Here is a 14,690-nt window from a genome sequence, read left to right on the forward strand (position 1 = left end):
CAGGGAATATCACAGCGAGTAACTCATCTGACTCCCCAGAGCCTGTCCACCATCTCCCAGGCACAAGCCAGGAGTGTGATGGAATACTCCCCACTTGCCTGGATGGGGGCAGCCCTAACAACACTCAAGAAGCTTGACACCATCCAGGACAAAGCAGCCGCTTGATTGGCACCACATCCACAAACATCCCACTCCCTCCACCACCGACACTCAGTCGCAGCAGTGTGTACCATCTACAGGATGCACTATAGAAATTCACCAGAGATCCTCAGGCAGCACCTTCCAAACCCACGACCACTTCCATCTAGAAGGACAAGGGCAGCAGATACATGGGAACACCAGCCCCTGCAAGTTCCCCTCCGAGCCACTCACCATCCTGACTTGGAAATATACCGCCGTTCCTTCACTGTCACTGAGTCAAAATCCTGGAATTCCCTCCCTAAGGGCATTGTGGGTCAACCCACCGCACATGGACTGCAGTGGTTCAAGAAGGCAGCTCACTCCCACCTTCCCAAGGGGCAACTGGGGATGGGCAAGAAATGCTGACAAGTTAGCCATACCATTTCCCTCAAATGAATAAAAACATGTGCGGATGTACAGTGTGGGCCTGGAGGAGCACAGTAGATAGGAGCAGGAAAGTTGATGTTTCGGGTCATTTCTGAGAAGGGTCTCAACCCGAAACATCAACTTTCCTGCTCCTCTGATGCTGCCTGGCCTGCCGTGTTTATCCAGCTCCACATTATCTCAGACTCCAACATCTACAGTTCTTATTATCCCTGAATGACCTGATGTATCCTGCGATTAGGGGGGATTAATGACAAAATGAACCCTGCGATTCGGGGGGTTAATGACCTAATGTACCCTGTGTTTCTGGGTGGGGGGATAATGACATGATGGATGCTGTGATTCGGGGTGGGGGGGGGGGATAATGACATGATGGACCCTGTGATTCAGGGGGTTAACTCACCAATTGATGGCACAGTCATGGGCCTTCCTCTCTGGGCACCACCATGAGATGCCCTTCGGCCCTGATGATCCATTCTGTCCAACTTGTGCCCAGATCCTGCTGGATTGCCTAAAATCTGGAGAGAGAAATCCAGACACAGGGAGATAAATTGAGAGACCAGGAACATATCCCATTTTCATTCTACTGCAAAGAAACTAAAACAAAAACAGATTGACTGGGGTAAATTCTAGTCTACAGAAAAGCAACTAGTCAAATTAATTGGTCAAATTAAGAGTGGCAGCCAATGGGTACAAACAGACCCTGTGAGGAATTGGGCTCTTTGCAAGCAATGAAGATATCAACAATGATGATTGTGGGCATTTAGTGCAGACCAAGCCAAGCAGAGGAGAAATAATTCATAAAGCATACCAAGAAAAGAAAATAAATAAGCAGAGAAAAGACAAAGGAGAAAAATTAACAAGATCGATTGGCAAGCAGATGGCAGGAGTGATGCTAATTCCACACACCAGTAATCTCTCCGTGTCCCTTTGGACACATATTGTAACTGCATCTGGCACACTAGAGTTACTTGTTTTTAATTTAGTTGTCCAGGCAACCTGCTTCTCTTCTGTGCAGACCATGTCCCTTCCATTATTGTTCTCTGTCACATTCTTCTCAGCTCTGAACCTTCGTGTATCCCTACTCGCAACATCTGAGGCTGACAAGGACCAGCTGCCTGAAGCTTCTGCACTGAAGAAGTCCTCTTCAATGCTAACTTGCCTCTGTAAGGGTCTTTTGCGGGCCCTTGTCTGCACAGGGGTACACGAGTCCAGGCAGCCAGCAAATCCCGAATCTTCGTCCTGTCCTGTTGTCGGAAGCCTCAGGGTTACACAGCTCTGTCGCTTAGTCGTGTTAGTTGAGGTTTGTGAAACTGCTTCCCCACTTGCACAGTCTAATGCACTGACTGCGCTCCTTGTGGCCTCTCTACTTAGTCTGCTAACCCTATCTTCCCACAAGTAATCATCCACATTGGGTGTAGCCTTTGGAGATGAGCTCTGCTCCTCAGAAGGTCTCTTTGATGTTAAGGGCTGTCTGTAGTCTTGCACACAGGGCTTGCACGGTCTACACCTCTGCAATTCTTTCTCCATCTTTGATTGCACCTCTACCTTCTGTCTAGCAGCCGAGTTGGGTTTTCCTTCTACAGGTTTGGGAGGCTGTGTCTCTGCATTTTCTCCACCTTCCTCGGCTAGCTCGGGAATACTGAAAAGTTTTTTAAAATGAAGTTTCTGTGATGAAATGTCAAGGCTCTCCTTCTGAGCTTCTCCAACTCTTTTATTCTGATTGGAGATCTACAAAGCAGTTCGTTAAACAAGACAATAGAAAATGTGGTCAAACAATCAAATGGGGGAAAAGAAAATAAAGACAGAATTAGTTTCTAGAGCCAGTGGGAAACAGGAAGCATGCAGTCCATCCCATGTGGGTGATCACATGCTCTTAATGGGGTTCTGTAAAAATACAATCATGGTACAGAAATAACTCCAACTATTAAACAGAGAGCCTGAAGCTTAATAAAAAAATACAAGGGGCTTCGCTGCTCCAGGCAGGCAAACTAAGATAATATTAGCATAACGCAAGCAAAATTGCAACACATAGAACTGAGCTGTGCCCCTGAATATGTCTGAACCAAGAATGGAAATCACACTACCTGCTCAGTTACTCCCTGACTTCAGGACATTTAGCAACATTCACATGCTCACAGGCCCTGGGTTAGAGAGAAAACATTCGCAAAAGGCCAGCTACAAGATGTTGAATCTCCCACACGAGCAATGCCCTGCAGTGACCTGTTTAATGATTTACAGGGGATGGTGTTAGGGTCACCCATGGCAAGAACAAAAGGAGCAATCTGCAAAAGTGAAACTTTCCCCCAGGAATATGCACTGGGCACTGGATACAGAGATCCAAGCAGACTGATTACCACTATTCATTCCCATTGAATAAAATCCCTCACCAGGATAAATAAATTTTGGCAAATGTATCCTGTACTGTTAAAGTTGCAGGGTTATGGAGAATGAACGGGGGGAGTGGGACAGTAGCACAGGTGAATGGCATCGTCCTGTGCTGTCAGTTTCTCTGGGCAGGTACTGCAATAACACAAGGCAAGGAGAACAACAAGGAAATTAAAGTTATCAGTCAGTATCAAATCAAAAACATTGCAGATTTCTGGAGACTGTGATTGTCACATTGAAACAGTGGGCACAAGTGCTCACAAGAACCTTCGTCTAACTACACAGCAACATGGTCTGACTTCAATATCGCACTGCATCATTAAATTCCAAACGCATCAGTGCCCAACTCCAGCTTCCAGCTGGAAATACTCTGATAAGTTGACTGTGAAGAGCTCTCAAATTGGAAGCAGCTTAGACAGCAGTTGGTTTGATTAATAATCTCCTCCAGTGATCCCCAGCATCACAGATACCAGTCTTCAGCCAGTTCGATTCACTCCACGTGATGTCAAGAAACAGTGGGAGACGCTGGATACTGCAAAGGCTACCGGCCCTGACAACCTTCCGGCAATAATAATGAACCTGCCATTCCCCGAGCCATTTATTCCAGTTCCCTCTCCCCATCCCCCTCTCTGATGAAGGGTCTAGGCCCGAAACGTCAGCTTTTGTGCTCCAGAGATGCTGCTTGGCCTGCTGTGTTCATCCAGCCTCACATTTTATTATCTTGGAATTCCCCGAGCCAAGCTGTTTCAGTACAGCCCCGAAACTCGCATCTACCCAACCATGTTGAAAATTGCCCAGGTGTGTCCTGTACACAAAAAGCAGGACAAATCCAACCCGGCCAAATCCTGCCCCATTGGTCTCCTCTCGTTCATCAGTAAAGTGATGGAAGGTGTCAGTAACAGAGCTGTCAAATGGATCAACTCACTGACACTGAGTTTGGGATCAAACACGGTCACTCAGGTCCAGAACCCATTACAGCCTTAGTTCAAACATGGATAAAAAAATCGAATTCAGGAGGAAACGTGGAGATGCCAGCCCTTGATATCAAGACTGCATTGGCCGAGGGTGGCATCAGGGAGCCCTGGCAGCACTGCAACCAATGGGTTTCGGGGAAAATCCTGTTCAGCACCATTTGTGAATCCTCAGATACTGAAGCAGTCTGTGTTCAAATATTAACAGAATCTGCACAAAATATGGGCCTGGACTGAGAAGTGTCAATTAACATTTATGCCACACAAATACCAGGCAATGACCATCTCCAATAAGAGACAATCTAACCACTGCCCCTTGACATTCAATGGTGTTACCATCACTGAATCCCCCAGTATCAACATCTATTGACCAGAAACTCAATTTGACTCATCACACTAACACAGCGGCTACAAGAGCAGGTCAAAAGCTGGGAATACTGCAGCGAGTAACTCACCTCCTGACTCCCCAAAGCCTGTCCACCATTTCCCAGGCACAAGTCAGGAGTGGGATGGAATACTCCCCACTTGCCCTGGATGGGTGCAGCCCCAACAACACTCAAGCAGTTCGACACCATCCAAGATAAAGCAGCCGCTTGATTGGCACCACATCCACTCCCTCCCCCACCGACGCTCAGTTGCAGCAGTGTGTACCATCTACAAGATGCGCTGCAGAAATTTACCAAAGCTCCTCAAGGCAGCACCTTCCAAACCCACAACCACTTCCATCTAGAAGGCACGGGAAGTAGATACATGGGAACACCACCCCCTGCAGGTTGACCCCTGAGACATGTGCCATGACAAGTGGTTGATTGGATGGAGATAAGGAACAATGGCTGATCTGGGGAACTCTGCCTGAAATCGTACAGTCCCCATGAGGTGTACAGAGACTGAGCCCACACTCACCCCCAACCACAGCCCCCTCATCTCCCCTCCCTATCTCCAGATCCTTCCTGAGCAAGCCTCTGAAATACACTGTCTCTGGCCTGGGGGTCCCTTCACATCACACTTTTGCTGGACGCTTGGATATCTTAGGAATTGAATGATCTCTGCTTAGAGCATTCTTGAGCAGCTCTCAGTGAAATGTCCCAGGATTTAGTGCACAGTAACAGACCATTCAGCCCTCTGCTCCCTGCTAGTGCTGATGCTTCACCTGAGTCTCTGTCCAGTTTATTTCATTTAATGCTGCCCCCACAGCCTTTTGTTCCTTGCTGTGTTCAAACAGCTTTCCAGTCAACGATCCATTCGATGCACACCACAACCCCCCACTGACTGCTGTGGAAGGCACAACCCCCAATCCCCCCATTCCCTGTGGGGGTGCATCCCCCAATCCCCCACACCCCACTCCCCCGTGGGAACGAAACCCCAATCCCCCAATCTCTGTAGGACTGACCTACCCCAATCCCCCCACTCCCTGTGGGAGTGAGCCCCCCAATTCCCCACTCTCCTGTGAGAGTGATACCCCCAATCTCCCCAATGCCCCATGGGAACGATACCCCAATCCCCCAACCTCTTTAGGACTGACCTACCCCAATCCTCCCACTCCCTGTGGGAGTGAGCCCCCCAATTCCCCACTCTCCTTTGAGAGTGATACCCCCAATCCTCCCACTCCCCCCACTCCCCCGTGGGAAGGATACCCCAATCCCCCAATCTCTGTAGGCCTGACCTACCCCAATCCCCCCACTACCTGTGGGAGCGAGTCCCCCAATTCCCCCAATCTCTGTAGGACCACTCCCCCGCCATCCCCCACTCCCTGTGGAAGTGAGTCCCCCATTCACACCCTGCCCCACCCGTGGAAGATGACCCTTCTGACTTGCCCGTTGGATTTATTTGGGAGTATTTTATATTGATGGCCCTAGTTTGCGCCTCCTCTAAAAGTGGAAATGTACGCAATCATAGCAGATCTGTTTCCGAACATGACACTTCCAACTGCTCCACACCATTTTTGAGATATTCCCTACTCAACCTCTGGAGCAGGATTTGAACCAGGGACTTCTGGCTGAGAGGTAAGGTCATTACCCCTTTACCACACAAACCCTCCCACATTCATACCCTTGTCTAGCAAAATTCTTCTGATTTAAAATGATGAATAGAGTTTGAGCTTTTAATGCGGGACAGCTCCATATTGCAGCAGCCCTCTGCCTGATGAGGTGTTTCTGACTTTCTCCCCGAATAGCTTTGATCTGAACATCCTGTACCTTTGGCCTGGATTCATTCACCAACAGAAAAATATTTCCCCTCTGTTCTTTCAATTCCACTCAAAATCCCAAAATATAACTCAATTAAATCACCCTTTAACTATTAACCGTTCCAGAGAATATATTCCATTTTGTCCAAACTTCCCAGATAGTCTACTTCCTGCTAAGGTTCAGCTGAAAGTACACTCATCCCACAGGCACTACCTCCCTCTCAACGAGAGGCGCCCAGGTTTGTACAGACTGCTTCAGATGCAGAACACTATGTGCCACTATGGGCATCATGCGGGTGGGCACAGAGGATTCCTGGCACGTTCCCAGTCTTTACCCATTTTCCCTGAGGCTGATGTGATGGGCAGCCCTTGGGTCAGGAGTAACAACATAGAACATAGAGCAGTACAGCACAGTACAGGCCCTTCGGCCTGCGATGTTGTGCTGAACTTTTACCCTAAACCTAAGGTTTATCTAACCTCCACCCCCTACCTTATACTATCATCCATGTGCCTGTCTAATAGCCGCTTAAATACCCCTAATAAGGCCGACTCCATGATCCTCTCCGGCAATGCATTCCACACCCCGACCACTCTCTGAGTAAATAACCTACTTCTGTCGTCTCCCCTGTATCTACCTCCACTCACTTTAAAACTATGCCCCCTCATAATAGCTACCCCCACCCTAGGAGAAAGTCTCTGGTTGCTCACTCTATCTGTACCTCTGATCATTTTGTATACCTCTATCAAGTCACCTCCCATCCTTCATCGTTCTAAAGAGAAAAGCCCTAGCTCTCTCAACCTTTCCTCATAGGGCCTTCCCTCTATTCCAGGTAACATCCTGGTAAATCTCCTCTGCACCTTTTCCAACGCTTCCACACCTTTCCTGTAATGAGGCAACTGGATACAATACTCCAGATGTGGCCGAACCAGGGTTCTGTATAACTGGAGCATAACTTCACGGCTCTTGAACTCAATCCCTCTATTAATGAAAGCGAACACACTATATGCTTTCTTAACAACTCTATCCACTTGGGTGGCAGCTCTCAGGGAATGAGTTTCTCAGGACTTTTCTAGTCGGCCTACACTGGGATCAGGAACAGTCTCGGCACTTCCTAGCAGCAAGGTCCAGTCCTCCACATGGCCTCTTAGAGAGGACTCCGCACTCTCTTCACGGCTTTAACCTGTAACTACAGGTCAGTGAGGGGCCCTCTAGCACACACACACACACACACACACACACACACACACACCCGCCTTCCCCAACTGCTGAGATACCTTTCAGTTAGAGTCATAGAGATGTACAGTACAGAAACAGACTCTTTGGTCCAATTCATCCATTCCAACCAGAAATCCTAAATAAATCCAGTCCCATTTTCCAGCATTTGGCCCATTTCCCTCTAAACCCTTCCTATTCACATACCCATCCAGATGCCTTTTAGCTGTAATTGTACCAGCCTCCAGCCCATTAAAGATAGTGAAGGTGGAGACAGGGCTCCTGTATTTCAGGACTCCCTCCCTGTGTATTCTAGCATGGTCAGCCTCCCATTGGCTTCCAGCACCACGATCCCATCCACATCCTCACTGGATCGCAGCAGTTCCAGTGCAATGCCCCGAAACCGCACATTGGTCAATTAGTGTTTAATGACCACTGGGCTCCACAACAGCATGACCCCCATATGACCCTGGTGGAAATCTTGCCCGTAGTTGACATCAGAGTTTGTTTTAATGGGATGTGGGTATCGCTGGCTATGCCAGAGCTGATTGACCATTCCCTCAAACAGAATGATTGCTCAGCCATTTCTGAAGGGGGTTAAGATCACATGTAGGTCAGACCAGGTAAGGATGGCAGATTTCCCTCACTAAAGGACATCAGTGACCCAGGTGGGTCTTTCCAACAATGGATGATCATTTTGTAGTCACCATCACTGAGGACAATTTAAACTCCAGGTTAATTAATTGAACTAAAATCCTACCATTTGCTGTGGTCAGATTTAAACCTGTCTCTGCAGAACACCAGTCTCTGGATTACAAATTCGGTGATGTTTGGCTCGTGTGTCTACCTCCTGGTATAACTGCAACAAAACAGTTCTGCTTTATATTCCAGACCCCTCATTATTAAGACAATCACTCTGCTAAACTTTTGGAATGTGCCCTTGACCTCATCATTCCTTTTTGGCGATGGTTCTCATGGGATCTTGGATCACATCCGGGGATCAGCCCTGTCATTCCTTTTTGGCGATGGTTCTCATGGGATCTTGGATCACATGCGGGGATCAGCCCTGTCATTGGGCCCAGCTTAATCTCAGCCAAGTTGGACTCCAAGTGTCTACTCTCTGAACTGATCAGTACAATACACCTATCCACATTCCTCTCTGAGCCAGCACGCTCCGAGTCAACTGTAGGCTCCTATCCCACTCACAACCCTGGGAGGGTCGAGCATCCTGGCAAAACACCAACAGCAGAACAACTGCCCATGGAGGGAGCTGGTGAAGGAGAATAGTGAGGCAGATTCAACATTATGACTCCACAACATGTTTCCTGAAACTCAGAAAGCAAAACACCAAAGATTCAGTCACTGAGGTCATAGCAATATTTAAGGAGGAAGGACAGAGAGAGCATGAACTCAGAACAAGCCCGAGTTGTTTCACTCCTGTGTTTCTGGCAGTGTCATGCCGTGCAGTGCACTGTGCCTCTGCATATAGAATGTGTCTTACCTTCAGGGCATTATGTGAAGTTGCACTGTGCCTCCTCCTACCCCCCTCCTCATGCTGCATTTCGGAATAAAGCTCCTCTTCATCTTCCTCCAGGATATCTGATAAATCTGAACCCCGGCTGCTCTCTGTCTGGTAATCGTCTTGATGGCCAAAATGTTGCTGTTGACACAAAGAAAATGCAAAAGGTAAACTTGCCCTGGAGCAGATTACCCACTGAATGGTCTTTGCAGAGTCTGCGTTACAATGTGGGAGTGAATGGACTCTGTGTCCCAATGGCCTGCTTTATCCCATACTAATACTGCAGGGATATCCAGGCCACAGCCATCGATCAAAAGCAAGCTTTAGTTCCTGTTTGAAACTGACTTTGCTTCATTTACAAACCCTGACTCATCTCCATGGTGATTGGGTGGGACGAAGGAAGAGTGAGGATGTATCCAGGTAGCGCTCCGGCCAATTACATCAGTCGGTTGAATATCAGAATGATCCCAGTGAGTTTCCCAGTGAGTTCAACACAACCTTAAATAAACACTTCAAAATCCCAATGCTGAAACTGATGGGATCAGGAGGAAAATCTGGGTGGGCTACGGCAGGGATGAGGAAAGTTTGTTCACCCTGGCCTTCCCCAGAAGGAATTTTACTGGAACAGCTGAAAGACCCAGAGGAAGGCTGTCACCCTGACCTCTGACCTGCTGGGTGTGGCTAATCTGGTGCCAATGGGGCTTCTGTCCCTCAGCTTTTACAAACTGCTTCACATATTTATCACAATCCTATCGCTTTCACAAAGCCCTGTGAACTCTGCCTGATTGCATGATGATTTTACAAACAGCCTGTTACTAATTCCTAAATAATGGACCAGTAAGTTTTCCCAGTGGAGAGATGTGGGTGAATAAGCCATTGGCTTCTGACTGACTTTATCCTCGGGTCTTAAAGGAAGGGGTCAGTGAGGTCACAGATGGCTTGGTGTTAATTTGCCAAATTTCACTCCATGCTGGAAATGTTCCGTTGGATTGACCAGTTAGCAAATGTAACCCTCTATCGAGGAGGGGAGAGAGGCAGCAAACTGTCACTCAGTTTAGGTGATATCAGGCATGGGGAAGGGGTCAGAATCAGACATTAAACAGGTCACACCTGGGCATTTGGAAAAATTCAAGAGAATTCAAGAATCAGGAGGATTCAGCTTGGTTTTGTGAAAGGGAAATCTTGTTTCACCAATTTATTGGAACTATTTAAAGAAGGATCTGTGCTGTGGATAAAGGGGAGCCCATTGATGTACCGTGCTTGGATTTCCAGAAGGTATTTAACAAGATGCCACATCAAAGATTACTGTGAAAAGTAGGAGATCACAGCGTGGGGATAACTTATTAATTTGGAGAGAGAATTGGTTGGCTAGCAGAAAACAGAGAGTCTGCAGAAATGGGTCTTTGTCTGATTGACAGGATATAATGAGTAGAGTGGGTTGTTTTATGAGGACAGTTTGGACGGACTGGGCTTGCTCGGTGTGGAGTTTAGAAGAGTAAACCAGTGACTTTATTGAAGTGAATCAGATCCTGAATGAAGTGGAAATGGAAAAGATGTTTCCTCTTATGGGTAAATTTAGGGAATCACCCTTTAAGGAGAGAGGAGGGAGTTCTTTTCTCTTTGAGTGTTGTGTAACTTTGGAATTCTCTATCTCTGAAAGTGATGAAGGTGGGGTCAGTGAGTATTTTTAACATGCAGGCAGGTGACCAGGGGAGGTTGGAAATTGAGTGTTAATTGGGACAGAAGGGAGCCTATGATTCGATACATAAACAGATCAGCCGGGATCTTACTGAAGGTGGAGCAGGTCTGAAGGGTGACGGCTCACAATTCCTATCTTCATTTGTATGTTTGTCAGACTTCAACTTGATGTTACTTAATCAAGTACTATTTATTCTTAACAACGTAGATGCTCTTTGGAGGGTTGGCGTGCACTCGATGGGTCGAAGGGCCTGCATCCAAAAGGTAGGGATTCAATGATTCTACGAACCCTGTGCCATCTCGTGGTTACCAGGCTGGTCTCCTCTTATGGCTGGTCGCTTTCTTCCCACTTTTGTTCCTGAAAGCTTCCTCACTGCCTCAGGTTAAAGTGACTGGCCTATAATTTCCAATCCCTTTCCCCGTTTCCTGAACAACATGTAACATTTGTATTTCTCCAGCTCTCTGCATAAGCCCTGGGCCTGAGGAGTTGTGGAAGCTCCAGACCAAGGCCTCAACAATTCTCACAGCTGCTTCCCTTGGCCTGGGCTACATGCCATCCATTCCTGGGCGTTGATTCCTGAAGTCCCTCCTGGTTATCTATTTTCCATCTCAGCCAGTCTCCCGGCAACCTCCCTGTTTACTGTCACTGTGAATCACTCTTGGTAAAATGCCCCATCGGGATATCAGTCCTGTTGCCTGCCTCCACTAATAAGTGTCTGTTTTGGCCCCTAATCATCCTCAGACAAACCTCCAACTGTTAATGTGCCTGCAGCAGGCCCTCAGTGTCCTGTTTCTATCAGGCATCAGAGCACAGTCTTTGATTTCCTTTCTCTTTCCAATCCAACATTTCTCTGTTCAGCTAGTGCTCTTCCTGGGTTATCAGGTTCCAGAGATCCATAATCCAAAATTTGTTTTATTCACTCACAGGCTGTGGGTTATGGCTGGGCCCAGCATTTATTGCCCTGTCCCTAGTTGCTTCTTGAGAAGGTGGGGTTGAGCTGCCTTCTTGAACCGCTGCAGTTCATGTGCTTTAGGATGATCCACAATGTCCCTTAGGGAGAGAATTCCATGATTTTGACCCAATGGCACTGAAGGAACAGCGATATATTTCCAAGTCAGGATGGTGAGTGGCTTGGAGGGGAGCTTGCAGGGGGTGGTGTTCCCATGTATCTGCTGCCCTTGTCCATCTAGATGGAAGTGGTCGTGAGTTTGGAAGGTGCTGTCTGAGGATCTTTGGTGAATTTCTGCAGGGCATCCTGTAGATAGTACACACTGCTGCGACTGAGCATCGGTGGTGGGCGAGTGGGATGTTTGTGGATGTGGTGCCAATCAAGCGGCTGCTTTGTCCTGGATGGTGTTGAGCTTCTTGAGAGTTGTTGGGGCTGTCCCCATCCAGGCAAGTGGGGAGTATTCCATCACACTCCTGCCTTGTGCCTTGTAGATGGTGCGTGGATTTTGTGGAAGCAGGAGATATGGTCAGAACATTGTGCGCATCCCCACTCCTGACCTTATGATGGAGGGAAGGTCATAGATGAAGCAGCTGAAGATGGTTGGGCTGAAGACACTACCCTGAGGAAGTCCTGCAGAGATGTCCTGGACCTGGGATGACTGACCTCCAAGAACCACAACCATCTCCCTATGTACCAGGTAGGACTCCAACCAGCAAAGAGTTTGCCCCCTGATACCCACTGATTCCAGTTTTTCCAGGGCTCCTTGATGTCACACGTTCTTTTTAATTCACAGGATGAGGGTGTCACTGACCAGGCAGCATTTATTGCCCATTCCTAACTACCCAGAGGGCAGTTGAGAGTCAACCACATTGCTGTGGGTCTGGAGTCACATGTAGGCCAGACCAGATAAGGAAGGTATTTTCCTTCCTTAAAGGACAATAGTGAACCAGATGGGTTTTTCTGACAATTGACAATAGATTCACAGTCATCATTAGATTCTTAACTCCAGATATTTATTGAATTCAAATTCCACCATCTGCTGTGGTGGGATTCAAACCCAGAATGTTGTCTTGGTCTCTGGATTGGCAATCCAGCAATCATACCGCTAGGCCTTTGTCTCCCCCATTTCAACACAGCCTTGATGTCAAGGGCTGTCACTCTCAGCTCCCCTCTGATAGCTCTTTTTCTCATGTTTGAACCAAGGCTGCAATGAGGTCAGGAGCTGAGTGACTCTGTTGGTGCTCAGTGTTGGTGAATAAGAGCCACCTCAGAGCACTATTAATGCGCCTTTTCATCACTGTTGCTGTTTTTATTACACCGCTGAACTCACCGACCTATTTGCAAGTTAATCATAATGAACATGTTCACACGCTCTCAGTTGCTTGACGAGATTTGGAACCAAAACTTTTCTGTAATTTTTGAAACTTCCTCAGACCAGAAACCCAGTTACATAAAGTGTAGCGTCTAACTGTGAAGACTTTCACTGATCGAGAGAACAGTTTGAAGCTGGACCTGTAGCAGGCGTTGCTCAATTCCTACCTGTCTGCCCAGCTCCGAGCCTCTCAGGAAATCATCTACTGAACCACCGGGCCTTTTGAGGATTTGTCCATCGTAAACATCATCTTCATCGTCGGAATTTTCTTGGTGTAAAGATTGGCTTCTCTCGCTGAACAGACTGCGTTTCTCAGCCTGAAAACAATGAGCAGATCAGTATGAGTGACATATGATCAAACCCAGTCTGGGGAGTGAAAAAACCGAGTTAGTGGGTGAAAGTGATGACCATTCTTTCTTAGCTGTGTTCCTGTCTCTGAGCAACTGGCACTTTCAATGCTTCCTGTTTTTTAACGAATTTTGATGGTATTTGGCAAGAACTTTCAAAAGCTGATTGGAGGAGGATGTTCGCAGGTAAAGGGCTGACTGGAAAATGGGAAGCCTCCAGAAATGAGATAATGGGAATCCAGAGAGTCCTGTTAAGGTGAAGGGTGAGGCTGGTAGGTGTAGGGAATGTTGGATGATGAGAGAAATTGAGGTTATGGTCAAAAATAAGAAGGAAGCTTATGTCAGGTATAGACAGTAGAAAGCGAGTGAATCCCTATAAGAGTATAAAAGCAGCAGGAGTATACCTAAGGGGGAAATCTGGAGGGCAAAAAGGGGACATGAGATAGTTTTGGCAAATAGGGTTAAGGAGAATCCAAATATAAACACATTAAGGACAAAAGAGTAACTCAGGAGAGAATAGGGCCCCTTAAAGATCAGCAAGACCCCCGATGTATGGAACCACAGGAGATAGGGGAAATGCTGAACGAGTATTTTGTGTCAGTTTTCTCTGGAGAAGGATATAGAAGGTAGAGAGCATGTGGGGGAATAAATAGCAACACCTTGAACAATGTCCATGTTACAGAAGAGAAGGTGCTGGACAGCTTAAAATGTACGAAGGTGGATAAATCCCCAGGCACTGATCAGATGTACCCTGAAACTCTGCGGGAAGCCAGGGGAATGATCGCTGGGACCCTTGTTGAGATATTTGTGTTGTCAATAGCTGTAGGCAAGGTGCCGGAAGACTACAGGTTGGCTAATGTGGTGCCACTATTGAAGAAAGGTGGTAAGGAAAACCAGGGAACTATAGACCAATGAGCCTGACATCGGCGGTGGGCAAGTTGTTGGAGGGAATCCTGAGGGACAAGACTTATATGTATTTGTAAAGGCAAGGACTGATTAAGGATAGTCAACATGGCTATGTGCATGGGAGATGGTGTCTTGCTAACTTGATTGTGTGTTTTCAACAAGTAACAAAGAGGATTGATGAGGGCAGAGAAGTGAACATGATCTATATGGACTTCAGAAAGGTGTTTGACAAGGTTCCTCATGGTAGACCGGTTAGCGAGGTTAGATCACATGGAATACAGGGAGAGCTAGCCATTTGGATACAGAGCTGGCTCAAAGGTAGAAGACAGAGGGTGGTGGTGGAGGGTTGTTTTTCAGACTGGAGGCCTGTGGCTAGTGATGTGCCATAAGGATTGGTGCTAGGTCTGCTTTTTTTTGTCATTTATATAAATGATTTAGATGTGAACATAGGAGGTATGGTTAGTAAGTTTGCATGTATCACCTAATTTGTGGTGTAGTGGACAGCGAAGAAGGTTACCTCTGAGTACAACGGGGCCTTGATCAGATGGGCCTATGATATGAGGAGTGGCAGATGGAG

The 14,690-nt window shown here is 47.2% G+C and overlaps 1 protein-coding gene across 10 annotated transcripts in view; it reads right to left on the reverse strand.

Annotated features, from left to right (window-relative positions):
• Positions 1–14,690, reverse strand: part of rimbp2b (RIMS binding protein 2b) — a 352,244-nt gene that overhangs the window by 51,488 nt on the left and 286,066 nt on the right. For 6 of the 10 annotated variants that reach the window (XM_059654874.1, XM_059654875.1, XM_059654876.1 and 3 more), the window contains 4 exons: positions 13,028–13,177; positions 8,823–8,981; positions 1,474–2,295; positions 968–1,082 (listed from right to left, as the gene is read on the reverse strand). In XM_059654874.1, the coding sequence (XP_059510857.1) occupies positions 968–1,082; positions 1,474–2,295; positions 8,823–8,981; positions 13,028–13,177 (1,246 nt within the window). The remainder of the gene's footprint in view (positions 1–967; positions 1,083–1,473; positions 2,296–8,822; positions 8,982–13,027; positions 13,178–14,690) is intronic. The other 4 variants (XM_059654881.1, XM_059654879.1, XM_059654882.1 and 1 more) reach the window with 2 other exon arrangements.

The sequence above is a fragment of the Stegostoma tigrinum genome, chromosome 26, assembly GCF_030684315.1.
Source record: "Stegostoma tigrinum isolate sSteTig4 chromosome 26, sSteTig4.hap1, whole genome shotgun sequence".
NCBI lineage: Eukaryota > Metazoa > Chordata > Chondrichthyes > Orectolobiformes > Stegostomatidae > Stegostoma > Stegostoma tigrinum.